The 17,051-nt window shown below is 43.7% G+C and overlaps 1 protein-coding gene across 6 annotated transcripts in view; it reads left to right on the top strand.

Annotated features, from left to right (window-relative positions):
• The window catches only part of COL12A1 (collagen type XII alpha 1 chain), a 433,058-nt gene that overhangs the window by 293,792 nt on the left and 122,215 nt on the right, over positions 1-17,051 (top strand). For all 6 annotated transcript variants that reach the window (XM_078648068.1, XM_078648070.1, XM_078648071.1 and 3 more), the window contains 4 exons: positions 2,871-3,017; positions 3,681-3,755; positions 7,281-7,420; positions 15,954-16,077. In XM_078648068.1, coding sequence (XP_078504194.1) covers positions 2,871-3,017; positions 3,681-3,755; positions 7,281-7,420; positions 15,954-16,077 — 486 coding nt within the window. The remainder of the gene's footprint in view (positions 1-2,870; positions 3,018-3,680; positions 3,756-7,280; positions 7,421-15,953; positions 16,078-17,051) is intronic.

The following is a 17,051-nucleotide window of genomic DNA, read 5'->3' as shown; positions in this document are numbered from 1 at the left end:
TTTACACAACTACTCTTGCAAGCACTACCAAATCTGTTATCTTATATGTTTTAATGAAGAGTAGTTTTTTCACTAAACCCGTAGTTGGGTAGCTACACGAAATGAACTGCATCCTCCTCAATGTGCTCTCCCTACACAGGCATACCATAGAAATCTGGGACCTCCTCAACACCCACACGCCCAACGTCGTCTTCCTCACAGATACCTGGACCAACACCAACTCTGTGCCTGACATCTAAATCGCTATTCCTGACCAATTCAAGATCCTGAGAAAAGAACGCCCCACCCACCCAGGAGGAGGCATCATCATTGTCCACAAAAGCTCCCTCCGCATGACAACTACTGACCCGGATGACACTACCACCACTATGGAACATCTCCATTTCCAGATCCAGACCAAACACAAAAGAACTCTCTGGGGAACCCTCATCTACAGGCTGCCTGGCCACCAAGCTCCCTTCTCCAACACCGTCGCCAACCTCATCGCACTTCACGCCCTTGCCTCCACAGACTACACACTACTTGGAGACCAAAACTTACACCTGGACAACCACAACGACCCCAACTCCACCGCCCTCCTAGAGAACCTCACCAAAATTGGATTGAAACAGCTTGTCACTGCTCCCACACACACAGCAGGGCATACACTTGACCCCATCTTCAAAGGAAGAAACTGCACCTCCTATAGCCACACCATAGAACTCCAGGACTTCTGCATCGCTTCAGCCCCCACCCCCAGCAACACCACCCAATAGACCCTACTCACTTGAACCCTGCTCACGACAGAAGACACCTTAAGACCATGAAGAACATCCACTCCGGATCACCCTCAGACTCTTGTCACCCCTCATCTTCCACAGAACCACCAAGGCCATCACACCCGAACTATGCCAAACCATCAACTACTCCCTCGAGACCGCCACATTCCCAGATGACTGGGAACATGCCAAACTCAACCCCCTCCTGAAGAAACCCTTTGCAGACCCGATCGACCTCAAGAATTTCAGGCCCATCTCACTGCTTCAATTTGCAGCCAAAGTCATCAAAAAGGTCATCAACAACCAGCTAGCAAACTTCATCGAAGACAACAATGTCCTGTATATATCCCAATCTAGATTCTGCAGAAACCACAGCACCGAGACCCCCCTCCTCGCCGCCACCGATGACATCCGCACCATCCTCAACCACAGCCAAATGGCAGCCCTCATCCTCCTGGACCTCTCAGCTGCCTTCGACACTGTGTCCCACCTCACACTAGCCACCAGGCTCCACGACGCTGGCATCCAAGGAAAGGCCCTCAACTGCATACGCTCATTTCTCACAGCCAGAACTCAGTGAGTCAGGCTCCCACCCTACCTTTCAGAACCCACAAAAGAACAGATGTGGAGTACCTCTCAGGGATCCTCTTCAACATTCACATGACCCCCTTGCAACCATCGTCAGAAACCACAGGCTCAACTACGTCTCCTACGCCGAAGACACCCAGCTCATCCTCTCCCACACCAAGGAACCCTACATCACCAGGCACAACTTCCAAGAAGGGATGATAGCCATCGCCACCTGGATGAAGGACAGCTGCCTGAAACTCATCTCAGAGAAAACAGCAGCCCTCATCTTTGGCTCCACCTCATCAGCATGGGACGACACCTGGTGGCCCTCTTCCCTCGGAAACCCTCCCACCCCGAAAAACCACGCACAAAACCTCAGCATTATAGTGAATTCATCACTCACCATGAACCGCCAGATCAATGCTGTATCCTCTGTCTGCTTTAATACCCTTTGCGTTCTCCATAAAACATTCAGATGGATCCCCTCCGAATCCAGAAAAAATGGTCACAAGGAAACTCATCACTAGCAGATTGGACTGGGGCATCGCCGTCAACACATGCAATCAACAAAATACTCCTTCCCAAGTTCCAGACTGTCCAGAACGCTGCAGCCAGACTGATCCTAGACAGCCCCCCCCCGCAGCCACATCATTCAACACCTCTGCGACCTCCACTGGCTCTCCATCAAAATAAGAATAACCTACAAGCTCCTCACGCACCATACAAGGCCCTCCACAACATCGGACCAGCATACCTAAACAACCGCCTCTCCTTCCACGCACCCAAGAGAGACCGCCGATCAGCCTTCCTCTCTCTGGCCACCAAGCCATGCATATACAAGACCAGAATAGGGGAAAGTCCTTCTACCTCACAGCCAAGACAAAAATGACCTCCCCTCCACCCCCGGCAGAACCCTACACTACTTCAGTTCAAAAAGGAATTTAAGACCTGGCTCTTCAGATGACCACAGCACCCTACGGAGCCTCCTCCCCCTCCCATAGCACCTTGAGACCCTCACTGGTGAGTAGCTGCGCTATACAAACCCCTGATTGCTTGATTATTGAGAAGGAAATAAATATGGTAATGTAGAGAGCAGAGTGGTGTTGCGCCAGTCCCTGGGCCCTGGGGCCTGCCAGGGAATCCCTAAGCTCTGTATTGGAAGACTCCCCACTTTCACTTAAAGGAAGCCAATTTTAATATTGTGCAGCTGTTATATGTTATTGTTACCATTCCGTACTCTAAAGTTCACCTTCAAGAAAATATGTGCATTTCGTTTACATGGTCCTGACTGTAGTTTTTTAATTAACATGGTATTTTTTATTGAAATCAGAATCCAAGCATGCACTGTGAATGAGATGATGTTTATAGTTTAGACAATATGCCTATGTAGATATAGCTATAGATAGTAAACTGATCTTAGAAATAAGGACACACAGTTTCCTGTACATGTGGCCCACTCAGTGGGTAATTGTGTGCAGCAATTTTAGAGACAAATAGATTCCGCATACATCAAAACGTGTAATTTGTATTTTGATTCTGTAGGATCTCGAGGACAGGAAGTGACAGTCGCTGAGTCACAATCTTCATACTGCTTCCAGGGCTTGAATCCGGATACAGAATACACAGTCACAGTCTTTGTTCAGACTCCTAACCTGGAAGGACGTGGAGTGTCAAAGAATGAACGCACATGTAAGTGAACATGGGATTAATACTAACACACACAGTATGTGTAGGCTAAATTGTCTTTCTTAAAGCTATGGAAAGATTGATGTCTTTTACTTGATAAATTGACATGTATCCTCCAATAGAGCCACATCTCAATATTGTTACTGACTCATAATGTAATGGCAATGCTTCACCTCCCTTATAAACAGGATTACATGCTCTCCTCTCCTCCTACTTGGCTTGGCACAATGTGGGTGGCTAAAACTGACATGCTACCTGTGATAACTTGAGCTAGCAGGAAATTTCATAAGATGCACTCTTCCTGTGGAACTCTGTCAGCTTTTAAATCCCTTAAATTCCTGAGAAATGTTTTTTCCTCTACAAATATGAGTATCTAAGGGCCAGAGATATTATTGAGTTTTACTGTCCAAATCGAAGGGACTAGCACTAAGCACAGTGGGTTGTTTTGTTCAGTTACATATTGAAATTCGAGACTGACCAATGCTTTGTACATGGGCCAAATCACAAAAAAAACAGTAGGCAGCTGTCCAAAAGCCCGTTGTATATCTTTAGAACATGCTAGAAGCTGAACCTTGATCAACGTCTTCAATGTTTCTCTTTATTGCATGGTGTCCAGTTAAATCACGTTCTTGATTTTAAATCCTTATTTTTATCTTTATATTTCAGTGGTCAAACCAACTGAACCACCAACGAAACCCCCGGCCCCACCTGCACCTCCTACAGTTCCACCTGCACGGGATGGTAAGTGATGAACAGTTCAAAGATCTGTGGAAATGTATGCTCACAGATGTAACTCATTAATAATTAGGCTTTCCTGTTTTCAGTTTCTATTTCTGGTAAATTCTGGTGGGGTTTTTTCAGTGTTTTCAATATCTTAAAAAACAGTTGTTATCAGTGGGTACACATTTTCGCACCACTAAAAACAACAGAAAAAGTGTTTTTCCGGTGTTTATGGAACGTTTCGCTTTTATTATTGCTTGCTTTCTGCACTGAAAGAACATGGTATATAGACAGTGTACTTATTGTGTATATGGGGTCCAAATAGATTTTTGCAAATTAATCTTATTGTAGTACACCATACAATACTTCTTCAGTGAGTCTTTGGTTCATGTGCGCTCGCTCTTTCCTTCCCATGTAAACTTCTGTGAAAAGCCCCTCTCAGCATTCATAGCCCCTTGGGCTGAGAACCATCAGCTAAGAGACACAGTTGGGATGACTCTTTCTTTGATGCCACATAAAGCACAAAATGATAAATTAAGGCGTTTTAGTTCCTGTGCATAAGAAAACAGTGCACCAGAATGGACTAAAAAGTCAATAGCATCCCTCATTAAGTCTGAAGATGGTAAAGATGCTGTCAGCATACCATCTAACAAGTGGCAAGGATCTCCTACAGGGAATCACTTCAGCTCGGTATCAATTTTGACAGGTCATCATACAACTTTTTTATATACGTAGCTGAATCACTGCAAATACAAACAATATCACTCCAATCTTTGTTGAACTTGGATAGAACCTTTTTTGCAGAGCATTACAAGTGACCCTGAGTTCAATGCTTTCCAAAAGTCTGGTGTTATGTTTTCACCACTATCCCAGATGCTTGGTGATATATATACTTGTCACTATACCTTGCATTGAATGTTTAAAGCCTGAGGTGTTGGCAATTTACCTACTATCAATACTGATCCACTAGAAACTATGGTCTGATGTGTTAAGGGTTTTTACCCATTCTCTGTGGGTAAATGTGATGACACATATTAGGAAAGATTTTTATGAAACCAGCCATTTTACCTATCAGTGAAAGAATCAAATGCAGCCAAAATATCAAATATGAGTTTGATATTTTCTGATTCTCTACAGTTTATAAAAAAATTAAACTAGACCTAAAACATGAAACTAAACCCTGCATCTTTAGACCAAAGGCCACAAAACTTAAAAAAGGAAAAACAAACAACATTTTAGTGGCATCCCTAAAGAACAAAACTCAAGCAGAATAATGTTAGCCAGTCTTCCTTACTGCTAGCTTGTATAACAAAGTTACATTGTATTGACACCTTCAGGAAGAAAAAAATGCCTCTTTCACTCTCTTTTTCCTTTTGTTGAATGGCATTTAGTTTGTGGTTGTGCAGGTGTTTTTTCAGTGTTTATATGTTTTCACCGGTGAGGGCTATTTATCTTTCAGTGGGGTTTTATCAGTTATAATAGGTTTAAACCTAAAACCCCACAGCCTATTAATAATGTAGCACTCTGTCAATATTCTAGTTTTTAACCGAAGTCATTTTATGAAGAAGGGGCAGAACATGGGTTCTCCCCCCCGCTGAGGTCGCTATTGGGAGTGTATGAAACAACCACAAAAGTACATGAATACCCATAAATGTGCATACCCACAAAGTTTCAACTTTGGTGCTAGGCAGATTCCTTTCCTAAGCTAATTTCCACCACATGTGCACTACTGTAAATATTCAGCGAACTTCCAGAACTTATATAGAGTTGAAAGGTGAAGGATTTCTCCATTGGATAATAATGGCTAATGGTTGCCTCATGTGCTCCATCCAATTGTCCGTTCTGTATTGTGTATAGAGGATAGGAAAAGCCCACAAAAATCTGCAGCATGCATAATTATCAAAGTCAAAACTGGAATCAGAGGGGTAGACCTATGCTGAGTAGATTTCAGAATTTTAATAACAGCGATTTAGCTGCAATATTTGCACCTGAGAAAAATACACAGCTTAATGATGGAGTGACAGTATACAGCAGGATGATGTCTGTTTGTCCAACCAGACATTACTATTTCACTCATGACTTATTATTTCCATTGGTAGTCAAGCACATTTTAGCTAGATTATTTCTTTAAACATCATTAGTCATAACTCAAATACACATATATGTAGCTCTCTTGTATAGAATTTATTCTTTTTAGTCAATGAAATGATTTCAAATATTTTTTGTTTACAAAGGGCTTGATATAGAATTGGCTGGCAATGGGAAATTCTCCAATTTGTAGATGACATTCCAAATCCTCCACAGGAGAATGCTCATAGTGAAAAAGCGGGATTTCCTCTAACATACCATCCCCATGGTGGTAAAAATTACAAAAAACGTAGAATCCTTCTTAGTGTATGTATCACTTCCTATACAAATTAGAAAATGTTATGTTAATGCTTGTAGTCTAATCTTTGACCATGCTGGGACTGATTCACAGAGGTAGATTTACACTTTCATGCAAGTTTATGTTTTTTACAAGTAGTATCTTTATGACTGCTGAGTTTCCACACATATAAAGATAGGACAGTCCTATCTTTTTAATGTTTAGAGACTCCGCAGTTGTAAAGATACTACTCGTACAATACCTTTGTGAATAGCAAACAGTCATAAATGTACACAAAAGTGTAAGTTTACCCTTGTAAATCTGGTCCATTGGGCCAGATGTACGACCCTTGTGAATTGCGCCTCGCAATGCGCTCTCGATTGCGAGTTGCAAATTGTGAGGCACAATTTACAATGTACTACAGTGTCAGAGACACTGATTGCGATTCCCAATGGGGTCGCAAGATGCGAGGCTCATGAATATTAATGAGCCACTTGCAATTTGCGACCCCATTGGGAATGACTGGCCCTCCCAGGGATGGTGGCCTGCTGTGCTCAGCAGACCTCCATGTCTGGGACTGCGTGTCACTAAAGCAGTTTTTCTTTTTTTTAAATGCAGCTTATTTTCCTTAAAGGAAAACTAGATGCATTTAAAAAAATAAACGTTTTCCTTTTATTTTTTTTAAGGGCAGGTAGTGGTACCTTGGACCACTGACTGTCCTTCAAAATATTTCACAGCCAGTCACAAAGGGAAAGGGGTCCCCTCGGGACCCCTTCCCATTTGCAACTGCATTACCACCCTCTTAAAGAGGGTAGTAGTTTGCAAGTGTTTTGCGACCGCAGTCGCGGAGCAAAATATTGGTACATGGCTTGTGACTTGTGAGTCGCAAAACACTATTTTGCGAGTTGCAAATTATTTGCAACTCGCAAAATAGTGCTGTACATGGCCCTATCAGAATTAGCATGCGCAAATGGGTCACAAACCTGTTTGTGCATTCTCGTCGTACATCTGGCCCTAAGTGTGTAAACTTTAAATGCTATAAAAAAAATATGTGCCAGGAACTGAATAGCTTGTGTGAAGTCTTCTTTGCAAACTTACGTAGCCAGCTGAAAAGACTGATTAATTCTCTGGTAATTGTTGTCAAAGGCATGCATTCACACAATGTCTGTGTTCCTCTTCAGTGTGCAAAGGTGCTAAAGCAGACATTGTGTTCCTCATTGATGGATCCTGGAGCATTGGTGATGATAGCTTCAACAAAGTGCGCCAGTTTGTTTTCAATACCATTGGAGCCTTCGATGTGATCAATCCGGCTGGAATTCAGGTGGGTCAAGTTATTGATTCAAAATTGACCTTTGAAAACCTCTGTAGCTACGAATTAAACATTTCTGTTTCCTAAAATATGATGTTCGAGGCATATGGGCTGCAGATGGTACATTTATGAATAGATCGCCATCTGGTGTTGGGCTCGGATGATTGCACTTGTTTTTCTTCTGGAGAAGTCTTTGTCGTCATAGATGACTCCTCCTCTTGGTGTTAGTGCGCATGGGCATCGGCTCCATCCTTAGATTGTTTTTTTCCGCCATCGGGTTCGGATGAGGATCGAAGCGCTCCGGACCGACTTCGATAAAGAAGGTTATATTCGGCGCGTAACCCTTTCCAATTCGACGGTATTGTTATCGAACGCGACTTCACTTCCATACCGACGCGTTTCGAAGGACGACGACTACGAGAAACTCAAAGTAGTCCAGCCCGGGGTCCATGGAAAGGACTCCATTCAAAAAATGTCCAACGTGTGGTGCTAAGTTCCCACACAATGACCTACACGAGGTGTGCAACCTCTGCTTGTCCCCTGAACACGAATCCAGGGACTGTGAGGCCTGTGCAGCGTTCTCTTCAAAATCGACGATTAGAAACCGTCGAGCCCGAAGACACGAGGTATCGAGAATGCAGTCACAAGCAATCCCGGAGCTGTTCGAGGACCAGCACCCAGAAGAGGAGGAAGAAGAGGCCGACGAGGCGGGGTCTGAAGTGGACGAGTCCGACGTCGAGGAAATCGACGTCCAACAAACCGTGAGTGACGACGTCCCTTTACCAAAGAACAGACCCCGCACGGTGTCGACCCCGCCCTCGAGCCCGGTCAGACAACCGAAAAAAGTTTCCGACGCCCCGCCTTCGAGCCCGGCAACGAAACCGAAACCGAAACACTCGGTCTCCCATCATGGTGGTTCCGATAAACGGACCACATCGACACCGAAGCTCCAAGTCAAGGAAAGCTCGAAGTCGAAGCAGTCCATGTCGACACCGAAACACGTTTCGACGTCGAAAACACCCTCGACACCGGGGACATCTTCGATACCGAAGACATCGGATCCGAATAAAATCTCGGTGCCGAAAATACAAATGGACAGTCAGAAGAAAAAACACCTTTCGGAACCGAAAACTGCGGTACCGACACAGGAATACAAGACCGATCCTAAACAAAAGACTCTGTTTATTGATCCAAAAACTGGCAAGGTAGTCACAGAACTACCTAAAAAGAGGAAGAATGAACATTCGGATGACAAAACTCATCCGAAGAAGAGAACAATGGGGACAAATACAACTCCTCCCCCTTCTCCAAAACCTAGACACACACCATCTTCTCCTCTTCCTCACAATAGACCAAATATTCCTCCCACACGACCATCTACACCTACAACAGATGTAGAGAGTGACACAGGGGAGGGGGAACATCCTGGGGATGATGAAGACACAATCCCAGAGGAGGCAGACCCATGGGAAGAGTACAATGTAGGGTCAGATAACGATAACGACCCTGAAATGTATCCTTCAAAACCTTCACCTCCTGATGATAATACTGGTTTTGCGCAACTCATTAATAGAGCAGCAACATATCACAAGGTAGAACTACATGCAGAACCTCAAATAGAGGATTTCTTATTAGAAACACTACCTACTGCACAAAGAACATAAGGAACACTACCAATGCTTAAGGGCCTTCTCAGTCATACATCAGAGATATTCAAAGACCCAGTGAGGGCTAGGGTACTGAACCCAAGAATCGATAAGAAATATAGGGCAGCTCCAAAAGACCCAATATACATTAAAGGGCAAATTCCTCTAGACTCACTAGTGGTCACAAACGCTCGTAAGAGAGCAAACTCTTTATCTACAGGAGAAGCTCCACCTCCTGACAAAGAGTCTAAGCTAATAGATGCCTCTGGCAAGAGAGTAGCATCTCAAGCGGCAAACAGCTGGCGCATAGCTAATACGCAAGCACTACTTGCAAGGTATGACAGAGCGCATTATGATGAATTAGAAAAACTCATCACACATCTCCCTAAAGAACATCAAAAGAGGGCAGATCAACTCATACAAGAAGGAAAGTTAATTACTAACACTTCCATAAAGTGCGCCCTAGACGCGGCAGACACTGCAGCAAGATCTACAAACACAAGCATCATGTTAAGGAGACATGCATGGCTCAGGGTATCAGGGTTCAAACAAGAGGTACAAACATCGTTACTGAACCAACCTTTTGATGGGAAAACACTTTTCGGCACAGGGACAGATGAGGCCTTAGAAAAGATGAAAAAGGATACGGAAACGGCTAAATCAATGGGAGCATTGCAACAGCCGACACAAAGAGGTTCCTTTCGTAGGTCCACCTATAGAGGAGGATCCAAAAATACAGGTACAAGCCAGCAACAAACCTCTTTTACACCTACATCACCCAGAGGTAATTCTAGAGGTAGTTACAGAGGTAACAACAACAAGGGTAGAGGTCGCGGAAACAACAACAACCGCAACTCTCCAACCCCAAAGCAGTGACTTCATACAGCTCCCCCCAGACCATATAACACCGGTCGGGGGACGCCTATCACAGTTCCTACCTGTCTGGGAAAACATCACATCAGACAGGTGGGTGAGACAAATTATCGAACATGGTTATTGCCTAGAACTCACATCTACCCCACCAAACATCCCCCCCAAACAGCGTCCAATGAAACAAGATCACCTGACACTGTTAAAACAGGAAGTACTATCCCTGCTAGGAAAGCATGCCATAGAGAAGGTTCCACAGCACCAACAAGGAACAGGAGTATACTCCCTATACTTCCTAATTCCCAAAAAGGATGGGTCTCTAAGACCGATACTGGACCTAAGACCTCTCAACGCATACATAAATTCGGAACATTTCCACATGGTCACGCTCCAACAGGTACTTCCTTTACTGAAGAAAGGGGACTTTCTTTCTACACTGGATCTAAAAGACGCTTACTTTCATATCCCGATTCACAAAGCCCACAGGAAATACCTCAGGTTTGTGGTAGAAGGACAACATTATCAGTTCAAAGTCCTTCCGTTTGGTGTCACAACGGCACCAAGGGTGTTCACAAAATGCCTGGCAGTGGTGGCAGCTCACCTAAGAAGACAACAAATACATGTCTTCCCATACTTGGACGACTGGCTAATAAAGGCCAAGTCACAAGAGGAATGTCTTCAAAACACACAAAAGACAATTCAGCTACTACACCAGCTAGGGTTCACGGTGAACTACACAAAGTCACACCTACAACCAAGCAAGGTTCAACAATATCTGGGGGCTACTATAGACACAGAAAAACCCAAAGTATACCCCAATCCAGTCAGGATCCAAACAATGCTTACAATCATTCAAAGATTCCAGCCACAACACTCACTACCAGCAAGAGTGTTCATGCAGCTATTAGGGATGATGTCATCCTGCATACTGCTAATACCATATGCCAAACTACAAATGCGTCCGCTACAAGAATGCTTAGCGACACAGTGGAATCAGGCTCAAGGACAGATTACAGATCTGGTGTTGGTAGACGACCGCACACACCGCTCTCTGAAGTGGTGGAACACAACAAACATTGCCAAGGGGCGGTCGTTCCTAGAACCAATTCCACAGGTGACAATAACAGCGGACGCATCGCTCACAGGATGGGGAGCACATATGGAGAAATACACAGTACAAGGAAGGTGGAGCGTGCAGGAAAAAAGACTGCACATCAATTACCTAGAACTACTAGCGGTGTTTCTAGCATTGAAAGCCTTCCAAATACATGTTACCAACAAAGCAGTCCTGATCAGAACAGACAACATGACAGCAATGTATTATATTCAAAAACAGGGGGGACGCACTCTCTCCAACTATCCAGACTAGCACAGGAAATCTGGAGATGGGCCATTCCTCAAAACATCTATCTGTTAGCCGAACACCTACCAGGAGTCCAAAACCAGATAGCAGACATCTTAAGCAGACAGTCGGAACAAATACACGAATGGGAACTGCACCAACAAATACTGCAGCCATTCTTCCAAAGATGGGGACAGCCAGAGATAGACCTCTTTGCCACTCATCAGAACGCAAAATGCCAAAGCTTCGCGTCCAGGTACCCGCACCACCTGTCGCAGGGCAATGCGTTATGGATAAATTGGTCCAACAAATTTGCATACGCTTTTCCCCCTCTCCCACTAATCCCATTAGTGGTCAGAAAACTACAACAACACTCAATGACCATGATACTAGTAGCACCCACGTGGGCAAGACAACCGTGGTTCACCACGCTCCTGCAACTCTCACAAGTGCCACATCAAAAGCTACAAATTCTACCCATGCACCTTACACAGAACCATGGAGGAATAATGCACCCAGATCCCACACAATTGAACCTAGCAATCTGGCTCCTGAAATCCTAGAATTTGGGTACTTAGATCTACCCCCAAATTGCATGGAGATAATTAAACAAGCGAGACGTCCCACCACCAGAGCATGCTATGCAGCTAAGTGGAAGAGGTTTGCTATACACTGTACTAATAACAATATCAACCCTCTGGACGTATCAACAAAGGAGATTATTTGCTACTTATTACACTTACAGCAATGTAATCTAGCGTACACATCTATCAGGGTACACCTAGCAGCTATAGCAGCGTACCTACAAAACAGGCAACACATATCATTGTTCAGAGTACCAGCGATAAAAGCCTTCATGGAAGGCCTTAAAAGAGTCATTCCACCAAGATTACCACCTTCCCCAGTCTGGAACCTCAACGTAGTACTCACCAGACTAATGGGGCCACCTTTCGAACCTAGGCATAGGTGCGAAATACAATTCCTTACATGGAAGGTGGCTTTCCTTATAGCCATTACCTCACTCAGGAGGGTAAGTGAATTACAGGCATTGACAATACAAGAACCATTCCTACAGTTACACCAGAATAAAGTGGTTCTTAGAACAAACCCAAAGTTCTTGCCTAAAGTAATTTCAGCATTTCACATCAACCAGCCAGTGGAACTACCAGTCTTCTTTCCAAAGCCACAGACGGTAGCAGAAAGGGCTCTACATACACTAGATGTCAAAAGAGCCATTTTGTACTACATAGAAAGAACACAAAACTTCAGGAAAACTAAACAACTATTTGTAGCATTTTCCCCAACACATAAGGGCAATCCTATCTCTAAAGCAGGCATCGCTAGATGGATTGTAAGATGTATACAAATATGTTACATTAAAGCAAAGAGAACATTAACTGTTCCTCCTAGAGCTCATTCTACACGAAAACTAGGAGCATCTATGGCATTCTTAGGGAACATTCCCCTAGATGACATATGTAGAGCAGCAACTTGGTCTACACCACATACATTCACAAAGCACTACTGTGTTGATGTACAGGCTGCACAACAAGCCAGAGTGGGCCAAGCTGTATTAAAAACTCTATTTCAAACAGTTGCGACAGACACTGGTGACCACCGCTAGGGAGGTAACTGCTGTACAATCTATTCATAAATGTACCATCTGCAGCCCATATGCCTCGAACGGAATATGCTACTTACCAGTATGCATCTGTTCTTGGCATAGAGGGCTGCAGAGTGGTACATGCCCTCCCTGCCTCCCCGGAAACCTGTGTCTGTCCCAACATTATCTTATTTAGATACACTTACATGGGCATATCTTTATGTATTATACTACACTACTCCATCTAACCCTACTATGGCAAAACAATCTAAGGATGGAGCCGATGCCCATGCGCACTAACACCAAGAGGAGGAGTCATCTATGACGACAAAGACTTCTCCAGAAGAAAAACAAGTGCAATCATCCGAGCCCAACACCAGATGGCGATCTATTCTTAAATGTACCACTCTGCAGCCCTCTATGCCAAGAACAGATGCATACTGGTAAGTAGCATATTCCTTTCATGTCGCTTTATGCACTAGTAGGACTTGAAATACCTGCTCTCTAATCTGACTAACCCTCCTTATTGCGTTTGGGTTCACAATGACTGTAGTTTTCCAGCTCTTTGCTATTTTCAGATTTGCTCAAAAATTATTAAAGCATTTAGGTTGTTCTTCATAAAGTTCAAGATCTAAAAGTATTTTTTTCACAAGCACTTCCCTCGGTGCATGCTGCCTTCATTCCACCTGCTTTGTGTATTCCCTGTCAATAATGGTTCTACCCATGCCTCCTAATCCTGGGAGTACAGGAAATTGACCAGTATTTCCATTACCAGGCAAAAGTGAAAAATCTGGTGTCTGGTTCGACTCAGAACAGCTGCCTCACAGCAATCACAAAAATGAAAGAATTCATGCTAAGAAGGGTGTCTTTCTTTTTCCAATAAAACACTAAATGAAACTGACCATAATATTCCAGTTAGACCTCTGCAATATGCAAAATCCTGAATCAGGGGACCGCGTTTTGCCTGAACCTAAAGTACCTGCAGCATCTTCTTCAAGGAACTCAACAACAGCACCTCAAATACCTGCAGCATCTTCTTTAAGGAACTCAACAACAGCACCTCAGCATATGGGGCATACAATCAAGATGTTTGGGGAGCTTCTCGAGACATGCGTCAACAAACTAGTATTCAAGAACTGCAGGAAGGAACAGAACAGATGCCAAGCCTTCTCATGCAATGCTCCGAGCTTATGAAACCACTTTTCAATTGAAATCTGGCAGGCATATTGCCTCCTCTGCTTCTGGAAAGTGATCAGGGCCTTATTCTTAAGCAACACCTCTTTGCTGCATCACCTCTTAGTTATCAAATACATCTGAATAGTATCCTGTCCTGGCTTCCCCTGCAATGTCTTGAGACCCGTTGCTCCATGTAGCCCCACAACCCACAGCCCACCACCCTTTACTGTATCCTACCCTCCCAAATCAACCATTCAGTATCCTTTCCTCTAATGAGGCATTTCACCCTACTCCATGGTGTTTTTTTAATATTCTGCGTGTATCACCGTTTACGGTTTTAAAATGCTCATCCATACATTAATACATGCATCTAGACACCAAGTTGAGTGCAACAGAATTCTTGATTGAGAGTTAAATAAGACCCCCAAATGTTTCTAGAGCTTGACTGTTTTTGCCATTTTATTGATTATTCCTCTATAAAAACAGATGCCCACCAGATGGCATCTTGTGCAAGAAGTCCTATGAACATACGTGGGGGCCTGGGAAGTGGAGGCAAGTAAAGGAACAATGTTATTGTAGAAAAATTCCTTTAGAATCCGACGTAGTTGAACTAGTCTACTGTAGAGGACATTGCCAAATGAGGAGCATTCCAGAGTTGAAGGGAAAACGACCGAAAATCTTACAGGCACAGGAAGCACATTCAATATGAGTCACTTGTCAAATAAATAGTGCAGCAGATCTGAAAGACCTACTTGTGAGGTAAGGCCCATCAAGTCAGTACGAAATGCAGGATCCAAGCCATGGAATGTGTGATGGGCCATGGTGGCCTCAAACGAGATGTTCTCTTTCATCAGGAGTCAGTACAGTGCCCATTGAGCTGAAGAAATATAACCGAATTTGCACTAGTCACATATCATTCTAGCGGACTGCAACTTCACCATCATGCAGGAGGTGATTCCAAGGAACATGGCGGTACAGCTTGCTAGAGTTGAGAGTACACAAGCACCTACCACTGGGGCATGAACAGAAAAGGGTAGGAAGGAAAGAACCGAACAAGAAATCTGACAGTAGAAAGCCTGACAAATATACATTTAGCCCCAGGCGTGCACTTGGCCGAACAAGATCCCAAAACCTAGCTGATCAGTAGGAGGTATTGTTTTTCAGCACCTGTGCTTCTGATTTATACCTGTTAAACGTTAATTTCTGGATTTTACAGAGCAGGCCCCCTAGCTTGCTGATACACTCAGAGGAATGGGGATTGAGTTTCTTTTCATGCTCATTTGCATACAATGTACTTTTGATACAAAGGAGGGACAAACTCCCCCAAAGGTAGCACATCTGGCTCCTAGAAACAACTGTGTAATCTCAGTCCCGGGTATATTTGTATTTTTTATGCTTAGAAACCTCTAGTATGTTGCATGGAAATACATTGTTTTGGTTTTATGATGAAATTGCGACGGGAACGTGAGAACAAGAGTGCCCAGTTACACTGTCACCCTTCACCTCCGCTAAATTGCCAGACGTGAGCATGCGCAACAAACTGAGCAGGCGCCGCAAAAGAACATAGCAAAGGTAAAGGGGTCACACTTCAAGGAAAAACCACTACCGAAAAGGATATACAGTGACGTCCCTGGTCTGTTTACATGCCATGCCTTTACGGGTTATTTCCTGCGTGTGCATGTATTTGCACTGCTAATTCCAGGGCCCGTGGCAGTGGGGCACTCATGGAAAGTAATTCCCTTTAGCCTCTTTAATGGTGCTTTCCTTGTGCATGGTGCCCTGACACTAATTAGTGTGCAATTATCTCCTAGCATCAAGATTACAGGAGTCACTTGTAACACAAGTATTTTTGTTTCGCAAACTAATTTGAAGCATATGACTAAACTCCATAATCTCTTTATTTTACAGGTTTCTTTTGTGCAGTTCAGCGATGATGCGCAAACTGAGTTTAAACTCAACACTTATGCTGACAAAGCGTTGGCCCTGGGGGCACTTCAGGACATTCGCTACAAAGGAGGAAACACTAAAACAGGCACGTGGGCATTCTGGTATTTTAACTAAGTCAGTCTGAGTTCAAGTGTTTTGATGCTTTAGCACTGCGACCTTCTAAAACGAGGAGACAAGCCTTGCAGCGGGGCTTCAGATACCCTATGGCTGATTTGACTGAAATAGCATATCCACAATTGGGAACATTTGCGTACGTAACATGGGGGGAGATGTTATATACACTAGACTGCAATACATCCCGGTATTCTATGTAGTTTAAAGATAGAGTGTACAGGAGTATGTGATGTCTAACTATAGTAGGAAATTCAAACTTATAGGTAAAATGACGATAGTGAGAATTTTTGGACAAGGATTTGCTGGGGAAATTTCTTCCAGGACATTTTTCAGCACCTCCAAGTCTTTGAGTTGCGAAAAAACCTGAGTAGAATTTTAATATCAGTTGGAGTTACCTTGATACAACAGCACAGTGGCAGCTCACCGATGAGTCAATCAGTAAACACTCATAAATTGTGGGAGTAGAAACTCAGGTACCAGGACAACACCAAGTCATAAGGGAGATAATCTGAAAAATTAAAACTCACTGGTATCAATACTAGTATCCTTCTATGCAGACACGCCTGGCTGCATGTTTCTGGTTTTGAACTAGAGGTTCAGCAGCATCTGATCAACTTACCTTTTGCTGCTGAACATCTATTTTGCTCTCAAATAGACCAGATTCTGTAAAAGATTAAGTAGGGTACTGAAACAGCCAAATCCATAAATGCTCTGCAGACCCCCATGGGTCGCTGCTCACACTACCTTCTATTGTCTGCTTTAGCCCAGAGCATCTGGTGATGGGCAATGCATCATGTAATCCATCTTCTCATGCGGCACATACCTGGGGTCCACAACTATTTTTCAGGCCTGCTAGCAGCTAGAAAATGAATGAGTACAGATTCAGAAAGTGTATTGTACTGTTGAGTATTGTAATTTTTATTCAGCACTTACTACTCCTACGTG

Source organism: Lissotriton helveticus, chromosome 6, assembly GCF_964261635.1.
Source record: "Lissotriton helveticus chromosome 6, aLisHel1.1, whole genome shotgun sequence".
Classification (NCBI taxonomy): domain Eukaryota; kingdom Metazoa; phylum Chordata; class Amphibia; order Caudata; family Salamandridae; genus Lissotriton; species Lissotriton helveticus.
The sequence above is the reverse complement of the archived record's forward strand: the minus strand, read 5'-3'. Positions and strand labels throughout refer to the sequence as shown.